At 45.0% G+C, this 17,829-nt stretch overlaps 1 protein-coding gene across 5 annotated transcripts in view; it reads left to right on the top strand.

Annotated features, from left to right (window-relative positions):
- Window positions 1-17,829, top strand: part of TRPM6 (transient receptor potential cation channel subfamily M member 6) — a 381,140-nt gene that overhangs the window by 113,140 nt on the left and 250,171 nt on the right. For all 5 annotated transcript variants that reach the window (XR_012314145.1, XM_073670622.1, XM_073670620.1 and 2 more), the window contains exon 12: window positions 15,200-15,334. Coding sequence is in view for 4 of the 5 variants with exons in the window: in XM_073670622.1 (XP_073526723.1) it covers window positions 15,200-15,334 (135 nt within the window). In the remaining variant the exon portion in view is untranslated. The remainder of the gene's footprint in view (window positions 1-15,199; window positions 15,335-17,829) is intronic.

Genomic DNA, 17,829 nt, shown 5'->3' with positions numbered 1-17,829 from the left:
GTGTTATTCCACTTTTTGTTTGGCGGTATGGTGATAAAGCATTGTTTTTTGCTTCGGTTTTTTTTTTTTTTTTTTTTACCGTGTTCACTGAAGGGGTTAACTAGTGGGACAGTTTTATAGGTCAGGTTGTTCCGGACGCGGCGATACCAAATATGTGTACTTTTATTGTTTTTTTTTTATTTTTTTTATAATAATATTTATTGATGGGTACATTATATTTTTATTTTTAGTGTATTATTTTTTTTATTTTTTTATAATATTTTTGCACATTTTTTTTTTTTTTTTTTCCACTTTCACACAGTTTATACACTTTATTACTTTGTCCCACTCTGGGACTTTCACTTTTTTTTTTCTGATCGCCTGCATGGCACAGGAATGGAGCACCATCCCTATGCCATGAAGGCTGTCAGAAGTGCACAGTGTGAAGATTGCTTGGAGATGCACTGCGCATGTCCAAGCAATCTTCCTGCTCTCTGGTGACCCGGATGTTGTCATGACGACATCGGGTCGTCATGGCAACACCCGGGAAGCCTTTGCAGACTGCGCTGGAAGCCGGAAGAGGAGGTGAGTATCGCCGATCACCTCCCCTTGCCCCTGCAATGCCGCGATCGACTTCGATCGCAGCATCGCGGGGGTTAATGTGCTGGGAACGGTGCAGGACCGCTCCCTGCACATAGTACCAGGTGTCAGCTGTGACAATCAGCTGACACCCGGCGGCGATCGCGCCCGCACAGCCTGTGTGCGCGCGCGATCGCCATGACGTACTAATACGGGTCTGGGTATTAAGTCTCAGGGCACAGACGCGTATTAGTACGTCAGATGTCAGTAAGGGGTTAAAGACATACAGTACAGACCAAAAGTTTGGACACACCCTCTCATTTAAAGATTTTTCTGTATTTTCATGACTATGAAAATTGTACATTAACACTGAAGGCATCAAAACTATGAATTAACACATGTGGAATTATATACATAACAAAAAAGTGTGAAACAGCTGAAAATATGTCTTATATTCTAGGTTCTTCAAAGTAGCCACCTTTTGCTTTGATGACTGCTTTGCACACTCTTGGCATTCTCTTGATTCTTTTGGTCTGTACTGTACGTGAAAAACTGGTACTGGTGTTTTTCCAGTATGGATAAAGAAAGAAATTACAAAGCTTTGCATATACTTTCCAATGTTGAATATGTACAGCACACGGATGCTGTCACGGGTGTGTCAGATGTAGCAGACAGTCGTTCTGCAGCTGTTTGCAGAAGGTCACTTTCTTTGGCATTACAGACGCCTTCTTAAATTTGTCTTACTTTAGGACCCAGTGGCTACCTCCCTTCTGCTCTGATTGACACCCTGACCTGGGTGTTTAAATACTTTCAGTTTTCTGCAGGGAGGGGCCGGTGATATTCACATGTTCCCTTTTGAATGATTGGAGCTATTGCAGTCTGCTTGCTTCCTCTCTGGTGCTTGGAGTATGTTTGGTGTAATCTCTCTGAAGTTGGCTCACGCAAAGTTTTTTCCCCCTGTGTTTGTCTCCCTTGTTGTCTTTAGTTTATAGTGGGGACTGATCAATGCTCACACACCCCCTTCCCTATCCAGGGCCTAGCTCTAGGGATTTACAAGGCTTAGGTTTTCTGTTCGGCCATTGGTGAGGAGCCAATATAGGGACGGTAGGGGAGACAGGGAGATATTAAATCAGCCTAGGAGGTCTCCACTATCCCTTTCCCTAGTGTCTGGGCTCCCTTCCCCTCTTCCCTTCGTGTTGCACTTTGTCTTTCCTACACTGTGCATGACATTATCACCGGCCATGCATATTTTGGAAAAAAAAACCTAATGTGGTTTTATTCATGTGTGTTTTTTTTTTTAAATTCGGGCGTGTTTTTTTTCCTTTCTCCCTTGGTATGGTTTCGGTTGCAGAGCTCGCAGAGCAGCGGCGCTATCTGTCTCTGGAGATGACTGGCCTCCACTGTGAGGTTCAGCAACAGCGTCAGCGGCTACAGGTAGGCCGGTCCATCTTGAATTGTGATCTCACTGCTGCAGGGAGATCATCAATCCTGGGCTTTTTGTTTGCTTCAGGATTCAGTTTGTCTCCAGTCTGTGAAGGTTTTTTTTGGGGCCCTGGCCCTCATCTATGATGGCCCTGATCGAGTTGCCTTGGCTGAGTCTAGGCTACGTCACCTCCTGCAGGGGAATCGGTCAATGGAGACGTACAGCTCTGAATTTCGTGGATGGGCAATGGATACAAAATGGAATGACTCAGCTCTTAGAAGCCAATTTTGCCTGGGCCGAACTGAAAGGTTGAAAGATGCTTTGGCAGTGTATGAAACCCCTCAGTCCTTGGAGGCTGCCATGTTGTTGGCTATACGTGTTGATAGACGCCTTCGGGATAGGTGGGTGAGACCACCTTCTCCGGGGCCTTCTTGTCGGTGTTATGCCCCTTTGCCGGGGGAGCGGTCTGGCGGTGAACCAGTACTGGGGGAGGGGGAGGAACCCATGCAGTTAGGGGGTGCCTCTGCATCATACATTTCCCCGGAGATTCGCAAAAAAAAAGGCGTATGTTTTTTTGTGGGAAAAAGTGACATTTTATTGGGGCCTGTTCTTCGATTCCTAAACAAAAGGATTAACCCTTGGTAGTCTGGAATTGGATAAGCAATTTGGTGCATTTATTGTCAACCTGCAGTTCCCGGTTTGTCCTGACAGCAGAGGTGGTGCTAGAGAGCAAAACTGAGAACATTTCTGTGTTTGTTGACAGTGGAGCTGGAGTCAGCATGGTTGATGCTAAGTTTGTGAGAACTCATGGGCTTGCTTGCTGTACTGTAGCTAAGCCTATTCCAATCTTCGCCATCGACTTAGCGCCACTTGCACAGAAAGCTCTAACTCAGATTGTACATAATGTAAAACTGAGGGTGGGGTCGGTTCATTGTGACATAATCACAATTGTTTTGGGTCTACCCTAGTTGGTGAAACATAATCCTTTGGTGGATTGGCAAGCCAGGGAGATCATTGAATGGGGAGATTACTGCCATGAGAACTGTTTAGATATTTCCCTTTCTACAGTCTCTATGTAAATCTTACCTGCTTTTCTGTCTGGTTTTGAGGATGTTTTTTTCTGAGAGGGTGTGTCAGGATTTGCCTCCTCATCGTGCATATGACTGTCCTATTATCCTGACCCCCGGAGCTAAACTACCAGTGTCCAGACTGTATAATCTTTCTGGCCCTGAGACAAACCATGAAGGATTTCATTGCGGAAAGTTTGGAGAAGGGACATATTAGACCCTCATCTTCACCCATGGCACCAGGGTTCTTCTTCATGAAGAAAAAAGATTGCTTCCTACATCCCTGTTTAGATTTCTGGGAATTAAATCAATTTACCATCCGAGATCCATACCCTCTTCCTCTGATTCCAGATTTGTTCAGCCAGGTTGTGGGAGCTAGGGTATTCTCCCAGTTGGATTTAAGGGGAGCCTACAATCTGGTTAGAATCAGAGAAGGGGACGAATGAAAAACAGCATTCAGTACCACTGAGGGGCATTTCGAGAGTCTGGTTATGCCTTTTGGTTTGACCAATGCACCTGCAGTGTTCCAGCATTTCATAAATTATATTTTTCATCATTTGGTGGGGAGGTTTGTGGTGGTCTACCTGGAATATATGTTGGTTTACTCACCTGATTTTGAGACACATCAGGGGTATGTTAAACAGGTTCTCCAGATGTTAAGGGATTATAAACTATATGCCAAACTAGAGATATGTGTTTTCGCCATCCAGGAGGCGCAGTTTTTGGGGTACCTGTTGTCATCTTCGGGTTTTCGGCAGTCCTTGATTGGGACCATCCCTGTTAGAACCTTGCTGTTAGGTTTTTTTTCCTTTGCTGGTCACATGACCTTGTTGGCCTATTTAATCCTGCTCCGCCCTTCTGGCTTTGCTGGACTTCATTGTATATCTACTTTCTAGCTAGCCTGTGCTCTGTATCTAACTCTGTTAGTTTGCTTGGTCTACGGACCTCTATGTTCTATCTATTTTGTTTGTTCGTCTGTCTGCTACTATTTCTGTTAGGAGGTGTCCCATATTCCTCCCAGTCCTTAGTACTTGTAGGGATTCCCTCCTCACATCTATAGGTCTCCGTACAGACTAGATTAGGACTTTAGCAGGTCTGATCGCAGGATCAGGTTCCCTGTTACATCGTAGGGATTCAGCTGAGTCTTATAGTAGGGACAGATCTCCTCTCTTTCCTTAGCTTTGGTAGCAGAACATAACAGTAAGTCCAGCCTGCAAATTCTCTAAGGAAAGATTTTTTTTTTTTTTTTTTTTTTGTTCCATCATGGTGTCGGTTCAGGATTTGGCTAAACACCTGCAGGGACTCTCTCTGGAAGTGGCCGAGCTCCGTCAGCACGTGAGTAACTGTCCTGGAGCATATTTCTTGGAGCCTAAGGTATGTTTGCCGGATTTATTTTTTGGTGAACATCGAGAATTTTTTTCATTTAAAAATGCTTGCTTATTGTATTTTCGTTTGAGACCCAAGTCCTCTGGGGATGAATCCCAGCGCGTAGGGTTCATAATGTCACTTTTGCGCAAAGAGCCTCAGGAGTGGGCCTTTTCTTTGCAACCTAGTGATACATGCTTCAGATCAGTGGATAGTTTTTTTTCTGCTTTAGGACTATTATATGATGATCCTGACCGTGTGGCAGGCATCAGCTGAGACTGAGTTGAGACGTTTAAAACAAGGATCAGGTAATGTCGAAAAATATTGTACTCATTTTCGTCGTTGGTCCACTCAAACAGGGTGGAACGATTCTGCTCTGAAAAGTCTATTTCTTGCTGGGCTCAGTGAAAGGGTTAAAGACCTGCTAATTGCTTATCCTACACCTGAGGATTTGCAACAGGCTATGCAATTAGCTATACGGGTGGATAGAATAGAAGACTGCGTGCTAGGGTTAATGAGAGCAAATCCTCTGCTATGTCAGTTTCTGGTTATGATAATGTGTGTACTAACAGTGGTGAACCGATGGAGATTGGATCGGTGGCACCTCGCTCTCAAGAAAAAGACCGTCGTTTTTCAGAAGGCTTGTGCTTCTATTGCGGAAAATCTGGTCATTTGATTAAAGGCTGTGAGCTTCGTATGAAGAAAGAAAAAAAAATGGTCAGTCACGCCCGTATTGCCTGTTTAAATTCCAAGGGTATATTTTTAGCTGCTTCCACGATTGCTCAGGAAAAATTAATGGAATTTCGGGTGTTTGTTGATTGCGGGTCTACACTGAATGTAATTGATGGGGGATTCGTGGAAAAACTCAATTTAAAACCTGAACCTTTATCATCCCCCATTGCTGTGGTTTCTGTGGATGGCTCCCCTTTGAAGAATATTACTCTCAAGGTCAGTGAATTTCCTCTCACTATTAATGGTGTTCACCATGAGAAATTGGATTTGGTAGTGTTGAATAACTTGCCTTCTCCAGTAATATTGGGTTTGCCCTGGTTAAAATTTCACAATCCTGTACTGGATTGGTCTACCAGTGAAATTAAATCCTGGAGCCATAAATGTTATGACAAGTGTTGTAACGGGCGTATTGCAGCTTTGGATAGGGGAGAATTGCCTGTTCCTATTCAGGATTTTTGGAGAGTTTTTTCTGAGAAGGAATCGCAGGTTTTGCCTCCCCATAGAGACTATGATTGTTCTATTGAATTTGTCCCTGGAGCGACTCTTCCTAAAAGTCGTTTATTTAACCTTACCATTCCTGAGAGGAAGGCTTTGGAGGAATACATACAGACAAGTTTGGCCGCCGGTCACATTAGGCCCTCTAAGTCTCCTGTGGCGGTTGGATTTTTTTTTGTAAAAAAAAAGGACGGCGGTTTACGTCCTTGTCTGGATTTTCGTGAGATTAACAAAATTACGGTACGCAATCCTTACCCACTGCCATTGATTCCTGATCTGTTTAACCAGTTATTGGGGGCCAAGTGGTTCTCTAAAATTGACCTTAAGGGGGCATACAATCTGTTGCGCATGAAGGAGGGTGATGAATGGAAGACTGCTTTTAACACTCCTGTGGGTCATTTTGAGAATCTGGTTATGCCTTTTGGTCTTACTAATGCTCCTGCATTTTTTCAGAATCTGATTAATGACATCCTTAGACCTTTGATCGGTAAAAATGTGGTTGTGTATTTGGATGACATTTTGATTTATTCGCCAGATCTGGAGTCTCATTGGCGGAGCGTGCGTGAGGTATTACAGTTATTAATGGACAATTCGCTTTTTGCTAAGCTGGAGAAATGTGAGTTCGCTGTACAGAGAATTAGTTTTTTGGGCTACATTATCTCCAGCAAAGGTTTTGAGATGGATCCGGTTAAGGTTCAGGCTGTGCAGGAATGGCCTAGGCCTATTGGTTTGAAATCGATACAGAGGTTTTTGGGTTTCGCCAATTACTACAGAAAATTCATAAAAAATTTTTCTAGTATTGTCAAACCTCTGACTGATCTCACCAGGAAAGGTGCTGATGCGGTTCAGTGGTCTTCTGAGGCCATTGAAGCTTTTGTGTATCTCAAGGAGAGGTTCACCTCTGCTCCCATCCTTATGCAGCCTGATGTTACTAGGCCGTTTTTGGTTGAGGTTGATGCTTCCTCTGTGGGGGTTGGCGCAGTATTGTCTCAGGATAACGGGGATGGATTACATCCCTGTGCCTTTTTTTCAAAAAAATTTTCGGAGACTGAACTGAATTACGATATTGGTAATCGGGAATTATTGGCTATTAAACTCGCATTTGAACACTGGCGCCACTTCTTGGAAGGTGCGGAATTTCCCGTTCAGGTTCTTACGGATCATAAAAATCTGATATATCTTGATGCTGCCAAGCGCCTGAATGCCCGTCAGGCTAGGTGGGCACTGTTTTTCTCGCGGTTTAATTTCTCCGTTACTTACATCCCTGGTACTAAGAATGTTAAGGCGGATGCCTTGTCTCGCAGTTTTTCTCCCATAGTCGGTGCTGAGAAAGAGGAAAACATTTTACAAGAAGGTGTTGTGATAGCTGCTTTAGACTCCGTTTTGGAAGATGAGATTCTTAAAGCTCAGGAGAATGCCCCATCTAACACTCCTCATGGGAGGTTGTTTGTGCCTGGGACCTTTAGGAGAGATTTGTTTGTTGAGTGTCACGAATCTCGGTTGGCAGGTCATCCCGGAATCTCTGAGACCAAGAGACTGGTGGGTCGCAGTTTTTGGTGGCCTGGATGGCAGAAGGAAGTCATTAAGTGGGTGCGCCAATGTACTATATGTGCTAGATCTAAGTCCTCACATACTCCTGCTGCGGGGTTGCTTTGTCCTTTGGAGGTCCCCAGTGCTCCTTGGACACATTTGGCTATGGACTTTATAACTGACCTTCCCTCCTCTGAGGGTTTTACTGTCATCTGGGTGGTCGTGGACCGTTTTAGCAAGATGTGTCACTTGGTTCCCTTCGTCAAACTGCCCTGCGCTAAAACTCTCGCTAAGGCCTTTGTCAAGGAAATTGTCAGACTTCATGGCGTTCCTACTGACATTGTTTCTGATAGGGGTCCTCAGTTCGTGGCTCGTTTTTGGCGTGCCTTTTGTGACAGGTTGGGAATTCATTTGTCGTTTTCGTCCGGATATCATCCTGAATCTAATGGCCAGACAGAAAGGAAAAACCATTTTGCTGTGCAGTTCTTGCGTTGTTTTGTGGCAGACAATCAAGAGGGGTGGTCTGAGTTTCTGCCACTTGCCGAATTTGCTCTGAACAATCATACATCTTTTCTGCTGGTTGTTCGCCTTTTTTTTGTTGTTCTGGGAGACATCCGTCGTTTGGGTCGTTCTCCAAGTTGGGATCTGCCGTGCCTGAGGAGGAGAATTTTTCCGGTGATTTGGAAAGAGTTTGGACGGATGTGCGTGGTAATCTTCAGGAGGCCAACAGAAAATCTAAAGACTACTTTGATAGGAAACGACAGGAGGTTTTGTTCGCTGTTGGTGACATGGTTTGGTTGTCCTCTAGGAATCTGCGGTTGAGGATTCCTTCTAAGAAATTGGGTCCCAAGTTTGTAGGGCCCTTTAAGGTGCTTCAGGTTGTCAACCAATCTGCTGTTAGGTTGGAGGTTCCTACCTCCTGGAGAATTAATCCGGTCTTTCATGTCTCTCTGTTAAAAAAAGCTGTTGTGTCGGATGGTGACGCCTCTGCCTCTGTTCCTCCGGTGGTGGAGGACGGGGAATATGAAATTTCTCGCATCCTTGACTCTAGACGGTATAGAGGTAGTTTGCAGTATCTTGTGGCCTGGAAAGGTTTCGGACCCGAGGATAACTCTTGGGTGAGGTCAGATGATGTTTCCGCGTCCAGACTTATCAGAGCGTTTCACAGGAGATTTCCTGATAAGCCTGGTCCTAGGGGATCCGGAGGATCCTCTTAGAAGGGGGGATACTGTTAGAACCTTGCTGTTAGGTTTTTTTTCCTTTGCTGGTCACATGACCTTGTTGGCCTATTTAATCCTGCTCCGCCCTTCTGGCTTTGCTGGACTTCATTGTATATCTACTTTCTAGCTAGCCTGTGCTCTGTATCTAACTCTGTTAGTTTGCTTGGTCTACGGACCTCTATGTTCTATCTATTTTGTTTGTTCGTCTGTCTGCTACTATTTCTGTTAGGAGGTGTCCCATATTCCTCCCAGTCCTTAGTACTTGTAGGGATTCCCTCCTCACATCTATAGGTCTCCGTACAGACTAGATTAGGACTTTAGCAGGTCTGATCGCAGGATCAGGTTCCCTGTTACATCGTAGGGATTCAGCTGAGTCTTATAGTAGGGACAGATCTCCTCTCTTTCCTTAGCTTTGGTAGCAGAACATAACAATCCCGAGAACCTGAAGGCGCTACAACGTTTTCTGGGCTTTAATAATTTTTACAGGAAATTCATCCAAAATTATTCAGTAATTGTGAAACCCCTTACTCACATGACTAGAAAATGATCTGATTTTTCCAAATGGTCGGATGCCTCCCTGCAAGCTTTTTCCTCCTTAAAGAACTGTTACCACGGCACCTATACGAAGTCAAACCGATGTTTCCTAACCCTTTATTGTGGAAGTTGATGCCTCAGAGGTGGGTGTTGGGGCTGTGCTGTCTCAGGGTCCGTCCACTGGTAAATGGCGTCCATGCGCTTTCTTTTCTAAGAAATTGTCTTCGGCCGAGAGAAACTATGACGTGGGTAATAGGGAACTTTTGGCGATCAAATTGGCATTCGAAGAATGGCAACATTGGCTGGAGGGGGCTGTCCATCCTATTTCTGTTATTACTGACCATAAGACCTGTCATATCTTCAATCAGCTAAACGTCTCAACCCTAGGCAAGCTAGATGGTACCTGTTTTTTACTTGGTTCAATTTTGTTGTCACTTGTCGTCCAGGGGTCAAAAATGTCAAGGCTGATGCTTTGTCCCAGAGCTTCCTTTGTGGTGGTGACCATGAGAACCCTGCCCCGATATTACAGAAGGGAGTAGTCATTTCGGCATTGTATCCTGAAACTGGAGGGTGAGGTGTTGGAGGCCCAGGGGGACGCCTCTGCCTCTTGCCCTTCAGGAAGGTTATTTGTACCATCTAATCTGCTCCGCAAAGTAAATAAGGAACTTAACAGCTGTGTGCTTGCTGGTCATCAAGGTGGTAAGGCAACCGTGGACCTCCTCTCGTCATTTTTGGTGGCCGGGGTTGCATCGGGATATGGTTGTACACATATCTGCTTGTAATATTTGCACGCGTTCTAAAGTTTCGCATACCCGTCCGTCTGGTACTCTTCTTCCGCTACCTATCCCTTGCAGACCATGGACACACTTGTCCATGGATTTTATTGCTGACCTACCGATTTCTGCAGGCAAAACGGTGGTTTTGGTGGTTGTAGATAGGTTCAGTAAAATGGTTCACTTTGTTGCATTACTGGCACTTCCAAATGCCAAGACTCTTGCTCAGGTGTTTATAAATGAGAATGTGAAGCTTCACAGGGTTCCCTCCGATGTGGTGTCAGATCGGGGGACCCAGTTTGTTTCCAAGTTCTGGAAAAGCATTCTGTTCTCGACTGGGGGTGCAGCTGTCCTTTTCCTCTGCCTTCCATCCTCAGTCGAATGGACATACCGAGCGCGTCAATCAGAATTTGGAGACCTACCTCAGGTTTTTTCACTCTGAAAATCAGGAGGATTGGGCATTCTACTTACCGCAGGCAGAATTTGCCATTAATAATGTTCGTCAAGAATCCACTGGCAGGTCACCGTTCTTTGGTGCATACAGTTACCACCCACAGTTTGGCACTTTTAGTGGGGGAGGAGCTTCGGGAGTTCCTGAGGAGGAACGTTTTGCTTCATCGCTCTCGTCGATGTGGCGTGGGGTTCTGAGTAATTTGAAGATCATGGGAGACAGGTACAAATGTATGGCTGACAGAAAATACTTGCCAGGTCCGGACCTGAATGTGAATGACTTTGTGTGGTTGTCTACCAGGAATATTAAGTTGAAGATTCCTTCTTGGAAGCTGGGACCTAGATTTATTGGTCCCTTCAAAATAACTGCAGTCATAAATGTTACGTGCACGCTGCCTAAGTTTAAATAGGGGTGAGACAGGTTTCATGAATTCTTTGGAATCCTGGGGGAACGGTTACTCAGGGCGACCATATGCTGCAGCCCTCTCAGGCACACAGGGGGGCATTGACCCTCAGGCACAGACACGTAGATGGATTCACTTGCTGACCAGACAAATTTGACAAGAGTCCTCCTGAACAGTTAAACAGTAGCATTTAATATGAAGCATGGACAGTGCAATTCAAGGACATTAAAGCAACAGGCTTCATCACAGTACAGTGTCTTCACAAGGCACAGTAGTACACAGTCTCTGTTAGCAGCACAACTCCACACACCCACGTTCACAGTCTCTTGAGTCCCACTATTCAGTTCACCAACCAGTGTCCCTGTCCACATTGCCACACGCTTTACCTTGGAATGCAGTGAGGTATGGGGTGGGGGGTTAGAACGGAAGGATGAGTCCAGTCCTAAGACATGGTGTTCAATCCTTTCTTCTGCTAAACTACAGTTAACTCACTTCTTCCTCCTGTAGATACTCTTAGCAACTAGCAGGCAGTCGCAGTAAGAGAGTCCCAGGACCCTCATCGGCCTGATGAAGAGGTAGCATCCTTCAAGCTTGCCCTCCAGCTCAGAACTGACACTACTCAGTCTTTCTGAGGCAGGCCTGGCCACTCCCCCCTAGCTGCTCCCTTTTAACCCCTCTAGTTGCTGGATGCTTAACAACACCATGTGTGGTATCTACCCATCACATAAACCCAGCAGCGTTTCGTCTTGAGCTACCTCAGGCCCTTAAGATCCACACTGTCTTTCACAGGTCTCTGCTCAAGGAATATGTGGAACCTCTTGAGTCCTCACCCCTACCACCGCCCCCAATAATGGTTGATGGTAATCTGGAGTTTCAGATTTCGAGGATTGTAGATTCTCATCTTCAACGTCGTTCTCTACAATACTTGGTGTACTGGAAGGGTTATGGTCCTGAGGAGAGGATGTGGGTTTCAGCATCAGAGGTGAAGGCCCCCAGGCTGGTTCGTTCATTCCACACGTCTTATCCTGAGAAACCTGGACCTCAGTGTCCTTAGGCCACTCGTAGAAGGGGGGGTACTGTCACGGGTGTGTCAGATGTAGCAGACAGTCGTTCTGTAGCTGGTTTCAGAAAGTCACTTAATTTGGCATTACAGACGCCTTCTAAAAATCTGTCTTACTTTAGGACCCAGCGGCTACCTTCCTCCTGCTCTGATTGACACCCTGGCCTTGGTGTTTAAATACTTTTAGTTTGCTGCAGGGAGGGGCCAGTGATATTCACATGTTCCCTTGCAAAGGCTTGGAGCTATTGCAGTTTGCTTACTTCTTCTCTGGTGCTTGGAGCACGTTTGGTATTATCTCTCTGAAGTTGGCCCAAGCTAAGTTTCTTCCCCCTGTGTTTGTCTCCCTTGTTGTCTTTAGTTTATAGTGGGGATTGACCAGCTCTAGGGATTTACAGTACAGGGCTTAGGTTTTCTGTTCGGCGATTGGTGAGGAGCCAATATAGGGACGGTAGGGGGGAAAGGGTGATATTAGATCAGCCTCGGAGGTCTCCACTCCCCCTTTCCCTAGTGTCTGGGCTCCCTTCCCCTCATCCCTTCATGTTGCACTTTGTCTTTCCTACACTGTGCGTGACAGATGCCATCTGTGTGCTGTACACATTTTTCACGGACCCATAGACTTGAATTGGACCTTGTCATCCATGCTGTCAGAAAAAAACAGACATGTCTCTATGTGTTTTGCTTGGACACATGGTTAGGTTATAATGGGTATTTGTGGGATCCGTGAAAAAAGCGTATACCACACGTATTGGAAACGCGTACGTGTTAAGGAGGCCTTATACTGTATATAGATGTCATTTACATGTTTGTAATTCTGCAAGTTGACATTGACATGCTGAATCCTAAAAGGTGTGTAATATGCGCTTAGTTAGACCTCAAGTCTGCATATCGCATGTGAGCAATCAAGTGACGACCGCTCGAATCATCAAGTAGATCAAAATCCTAACAGAGCGTATATTACACACCTTTAGGTGTATTATGCTAAGGGGTGTATTATCAGGTTCTACAGCAGCTGCGGTGTGTATTATGAGGTTCTGCAGCAGCTAAAGTGTATTATGCTGAGGTGTGAATTATGAGGTTCTGCAGCAGCTGAGGGATATATAATGAGGTTCTGCAGCAGTTGAGGTGTGTATTATGACGTTCTGCAGCAGCTGAGGTGTCTATTATGAGGTTGTGCAGCAGCTGTTGTATATTATGCTGAGGGGTGTATTATGAGGTTCTGCAGCAGCTGGAGTATATTATGCTGGGGTGTGTATTATGAGGTTCTGCAGCAGCTGAGGGGTATATTATGAGGTTCTGCAGCAGCTGAGGTGTGTATTATGACATTCTGCAGCAGCTGAGGTGTCTATTATGAGGTTGTGCAGCAGCTGTTGTATATTATGCTGAGGGGTGTATTATGAGGTTCTACAGCAGCTGGAGTATATTATGCTGAGGTGTGCATTATGATGTTCTGCAGCAGCTGCAGTGTATTATGAGGTTCTGCAGCAACTAAGGTGTGTATTGTGACGTCCTGCAGCAGCTGAGGGATGTATTATGTGGTTCTGCAGCAACTGAAGTGTGTATTGTGAGGTTCTGCAGAAGCTGAGGGTTGTGTTTGGACTGATATATATCTGTAGATGCGCACACATACTTACACTCTTGTGTACACACATGACTATGGACTCTTCACTTCACAGTATTCCTATGTCAGGGGTGATGTGAGGGACATATGACTGCTCTGTCACCACTGTGCATGTGATGTGGGGGACATATGACTGCTCTGTCACCACTGTGGATGTGATGTGGGGGGCATATGACTGCTCTGTCATCACTGTGGATGTGATGTGGGGGACATATGACTGCTCTGTCATCACTGTGGATGTGATGTGGGGGACATATGACTGCTCTGTCATCACTGTGGATGTGATGTGGGGGACATATGACAGCTCTGTCACCACTGTGGATGTGATGTGGGGGACATATGACTGCTCTGTCACCACTGTGGATGTGATGTGGGGGACATATGACTGCTCTGTCATCACTGTGGATGTGATGTGGGGGACATATGACTGCTCTGTCATCACTGTGGATGTGATGTGGGGGACATATGACTGCTCTGTCATCACTGTGGATGTGATGTGGGGGACATATGACTGCTCTGTCACCACTGTGGATGTGAGATAAATTATTGCACTACAGATGAGGACACAGGATCACTGCTCTGTGTTAAATATACTTATTTGGTATATTTATTTATACAGGACTTCTTACCAGATGCGATACTTCAAAGAACATATCACAATAATTCTTATATAAAAAAATGTAGAGGTTTATTCGATTGTCCACCAAAAAGAATCATTGTAGCAAAACATAAAATAGTTGAAATAGTTACAAAGAAATTGTCCATTTGTCAATAATTAGAATGGTAGGTTGCTTCTGTCTGTGTCGAGCACATGTGTCCAGGCCTTCATGTCGGATGCTCAGTGTTCAGACCCTCCATCTGATGTCAGTAGAAAGTGGAAAGGCAACCACCCCTGTGTCTCACGTTTGTTATATATGTCCCACATAGTACCTGTTTTTCATATATGGCCTTGACCATCTACCCTGAGCTAAGTGTACAAGAATAACACATATAATATCAGCTAAAACCTACCACAAGGCTGATGCCATCTATCCAGAACAGAATTGAGATTACAAATCAATATTTGATTATTTAGCACTCTTTCACTGATCCAGTGCAGGAATGAATGACAGAGGTCAGTGCTGGGGCAGATACTAACAGCCAATGAGTATCTTGTGCGCGGCCAGAGGGTGGGGCTGGGGCAGACACTAACAGACATTGAGTGTGCAGTGGGTGGGCAGAAGGCGGTGCTGGGGCAGATACTAACAGCCAATGAGTGTGTAGTGGGTGGGCAGAGGGAGGGGCTTGACACTGAGCCCGGGGTGGCTCAGTCTGCACAGAGAACTCCATGATGTTGCTTTCTTCCTCACACTACCACTACCACTACAACTACTGAAGCACATCCTCCCCTATCTGAGGGATCGTGCACGACTTCCTGGTTTGCACAAAAGTGCACAATCCTCCAGTAAGGGATCGCAGAGAACTTACTCTCACTATTACTGGCTATACATATGAACCGCATTACACATGCAGGCATTTTGTGGGGCTAAAGACATGGGAGCCACATTACCATCTTTTCAGTTATCCATTAAAAGGTAGCAACCACTGAGGACAAATTTTAATATTTTTGCATTTTAAAGGAAATCCAGCTAATCCAGTAACTAATATTATGGCTATATAGGTCATGCAACAACAATAATAATGATGAAGGTTTTGTAGTTATCTGATGTGCCATCACTGAGAAATCAAGGTTTGAAGCCTGAAAGTGCACTGGGGGCATACACGGAGCACATTGACCAGCACGCAATGCACTTCCATGCTAATTTGTATGTGGCTTCAAATCTTGAGTTCTAAGTGTTAGCTTCTCTGACCTATACACATATACTATTCGTTTAAGTAGTAAAACGCCCCGATAGGTCCCATTAAAACCATAACTAGACAGCCTGTTAAATGCAGATTTTTAATTGATCCCTTCTATCTTCTCCTGAAAGGTCGGTTCTTTGGAAAAAGCCATGCAGGATGCCTTAGTGATGGATCGTGTAGACTTTGTGAAGTTGTTGATAGAATATGGCGTGAACATGCACCGTTTCCTCACCATATCCAGACTGGAAGAATTGTACAATACTGTAAGTAACATGACAAGAAGATACAAATATGCATACAGTAGTTGTTCGCTAAGTACAAGGTTTTGCAATCTTTATCCTGTCATTCTGCTTTTCAATTTTTATCGAACCAAATTACCTCATATTTTGTAAATGTTACAATTCTCAATGACAATTAAAATTATTATTCTGAAGTATGTGAAATGAAGCAAAAAACAATCTTGTGGTTTACAAAATTTTCAATAATCTATTAATTACATTTTAATAGAGGGGGTTTTATCCAGCTCATTTTGTTGAAATATAAAATGGAAATTTCTATATTTTTTTTTAACAAAAAAAGTGCAATCGTAACATATCAGTGATCTACCTGCAATACCAAAGGCTCTAGAAGTAAATTTACAGCTGCAATCAAAATTATTCGACCCCCCATTGCATATTATTTTTGTTAGCAAAATTTACAAACCAATCAAAAAAGAACAATTGAAAAAGTGCAACACAAACAATTTAACAAGTGATTTCATCAAATTCAACACAAAATGCCCCTCTTAATGACTACTGCTATCTCCAAATTCTTCAACCCTTCGTCTGCTTCCTAAGTACTTAGTAGGACACCATTTGCTGTTATAATCTGCTGCTACCACCAATCAAATATCAGGAGATCGTAAAAGACAACCTCGTGTCTTTTTTTTGTGAGGAAGTGAAGCTTGGGTGTTATTGCTTCTTACTAGTTTTGAGCGAGCACTAAAATGCTCGGGTGCTCGAAGCTCGGGCCGAGCTCGCCGTGATACTCGGGTGCTCGACCCGAGCAACGAGCCCAATGTTAGTCTATGGGAGACTCGAGCATTTTTGCGGTGGCACCCCCGGCAGTCTTTTAAAAGCCTAACAAGTGCCCAAAACGATAGTGACAGTGCTCAAATGACATAGAGACAGCATGGGGATCGGCCCAGGAAGCATTTCTGACCCCCAGGTGACTGCTGTCAACAATGTGGTCAGAGGTATTAAGCCACTTTTACGGGCTCACAATAAAACGTTCAAAAACGAAAGTGAAACTTATTTCCTGTGAAATATGTTAAGGAACATCCTTTCCAGGGAAAAGACTTGTGTATAAGTTAAAATAAATGACCAAAAACAAAAATACTCCTCCACACCTTCGGCTATGTTCACAAGTAGCATTTTTTATGCGTTTTTGCACTTTTGTATTGCTTTCAACTATGACAAATGCATTCACCGTGAAATGTCATTTTAACATTTTACAACCTTATCTGGCCATGTGCTGTGTGACACATGCATAAAGTGCTGAAAAGACAAGGGAACAGCATGGGGAAGACCCCTGGAAGCATCTCTGACTCCCAGGTCACTGTCTAAAAGTGTGCCCATCAAAAGTGATCCTTACCGCATCAAAAGATGCAGACTTGCAACTATCCCCATGCAAGTTCTAGTCCCAGGGCAGTGTTCAATTGTACCTCCCCCATTCCTTGCAATACAAGCTCAAGTATGCAGCCTGCCACCCACCCACCCCCAGGCTGCAATACCATACTGCTTGCTTGCTTGCACTTTAAATTGGGCCTTTTAGGCATGTGGAGGCGGAATCTGGCCACCACGCCATGGCTGTGTCGGCGGCCTGGTATCCATACTCAGTCCCCAGCCGCCTGGTGGCCGGGTGTCCCCGCTTGCTCCCCAGCCTCCAGGGGGTGGCCGGGTGTCCATACTCGGTCCCCAGCCACCCCTATTTGTCCCGGTAACCTTTCCCACACTTTTCTTAGCCTGGCCTGCTTTAGGGCAGCATTGGCCGAGCCCACCGGACTATCAGACTCCTCCGGTGGACCCTGGCTTCTCCATCAGGGGAGTTGAGAGTGCCAAGGTGAGGAGCATGATGAGGATGATAGAAGTTAGCATCTGCTTTGTTTTGTTGTAATGCAAGCGCATGTATGTAGTAGCGGCTAGGCCTGAGGTGGTCAGCGTTTTGGCGCATATCCTACCTCCTCCGAGGATTGCTGGATGTGTTCCTGCTACTATCCAAGTTCTATGACTCCCGTTAAAACAAAGCTTCAGGTGATAAATGATGGATGAGGTAGTGGCAAAGGAGAAAGAGCAGGAGGAACAGGGACCATTCACATCATTATCAGGCCAGTCAACCAGATATGTCTTGTAGGATATGTTTCTGTAACAAAAGGAGCGGTTCGGCTACACAGTTATAGGGCATACAGTGAGTGCAATGCCTACCAAAAATTTCGAGCCACTCCAATGCCCCTTGGAAATGACATGGAGGTCAGAGGGCGTTAACTAAACCTTTTTTTCCATTTATAGCAACTGGGTCTCCCGTGCACTGTTGGCCTAAGCAGTGAATGGAAGGCTTTCCAAAAATTATGAGGAACTGCAATGCCCCTTACAAGAGCCATGTGTGGCACCCCAGGGGTCTGGTCTCCACAGTAATAGAGATATTACGTCGGAGAGCAAGTGGGAGGTTTCCTGGTCAGGATCCCTTAAACATGCAACATCCTCCTGCCCCAGTCCTGGGA

This window comes from Phyllobates terribilis, unplaced genomic scaffold, assembly GCF_046119375.1.
Source record: "Phyllobates terribilis strain yellow unplaced genomic scaffold, ASM4611937v1 Scaffold_1__5_contigs__length_1240528914, whole genome shotgun sequence".
Classification (NCBI taxonomy): Eukaryota; Metazoa; Chordata; class Amphibia; order Anura; family Dendrobatidae; genus Phyllobates; species Phyllobates terribilis.
This window is presented reverse-complemented; position numbering and strand designations above follow the sequence as displayed.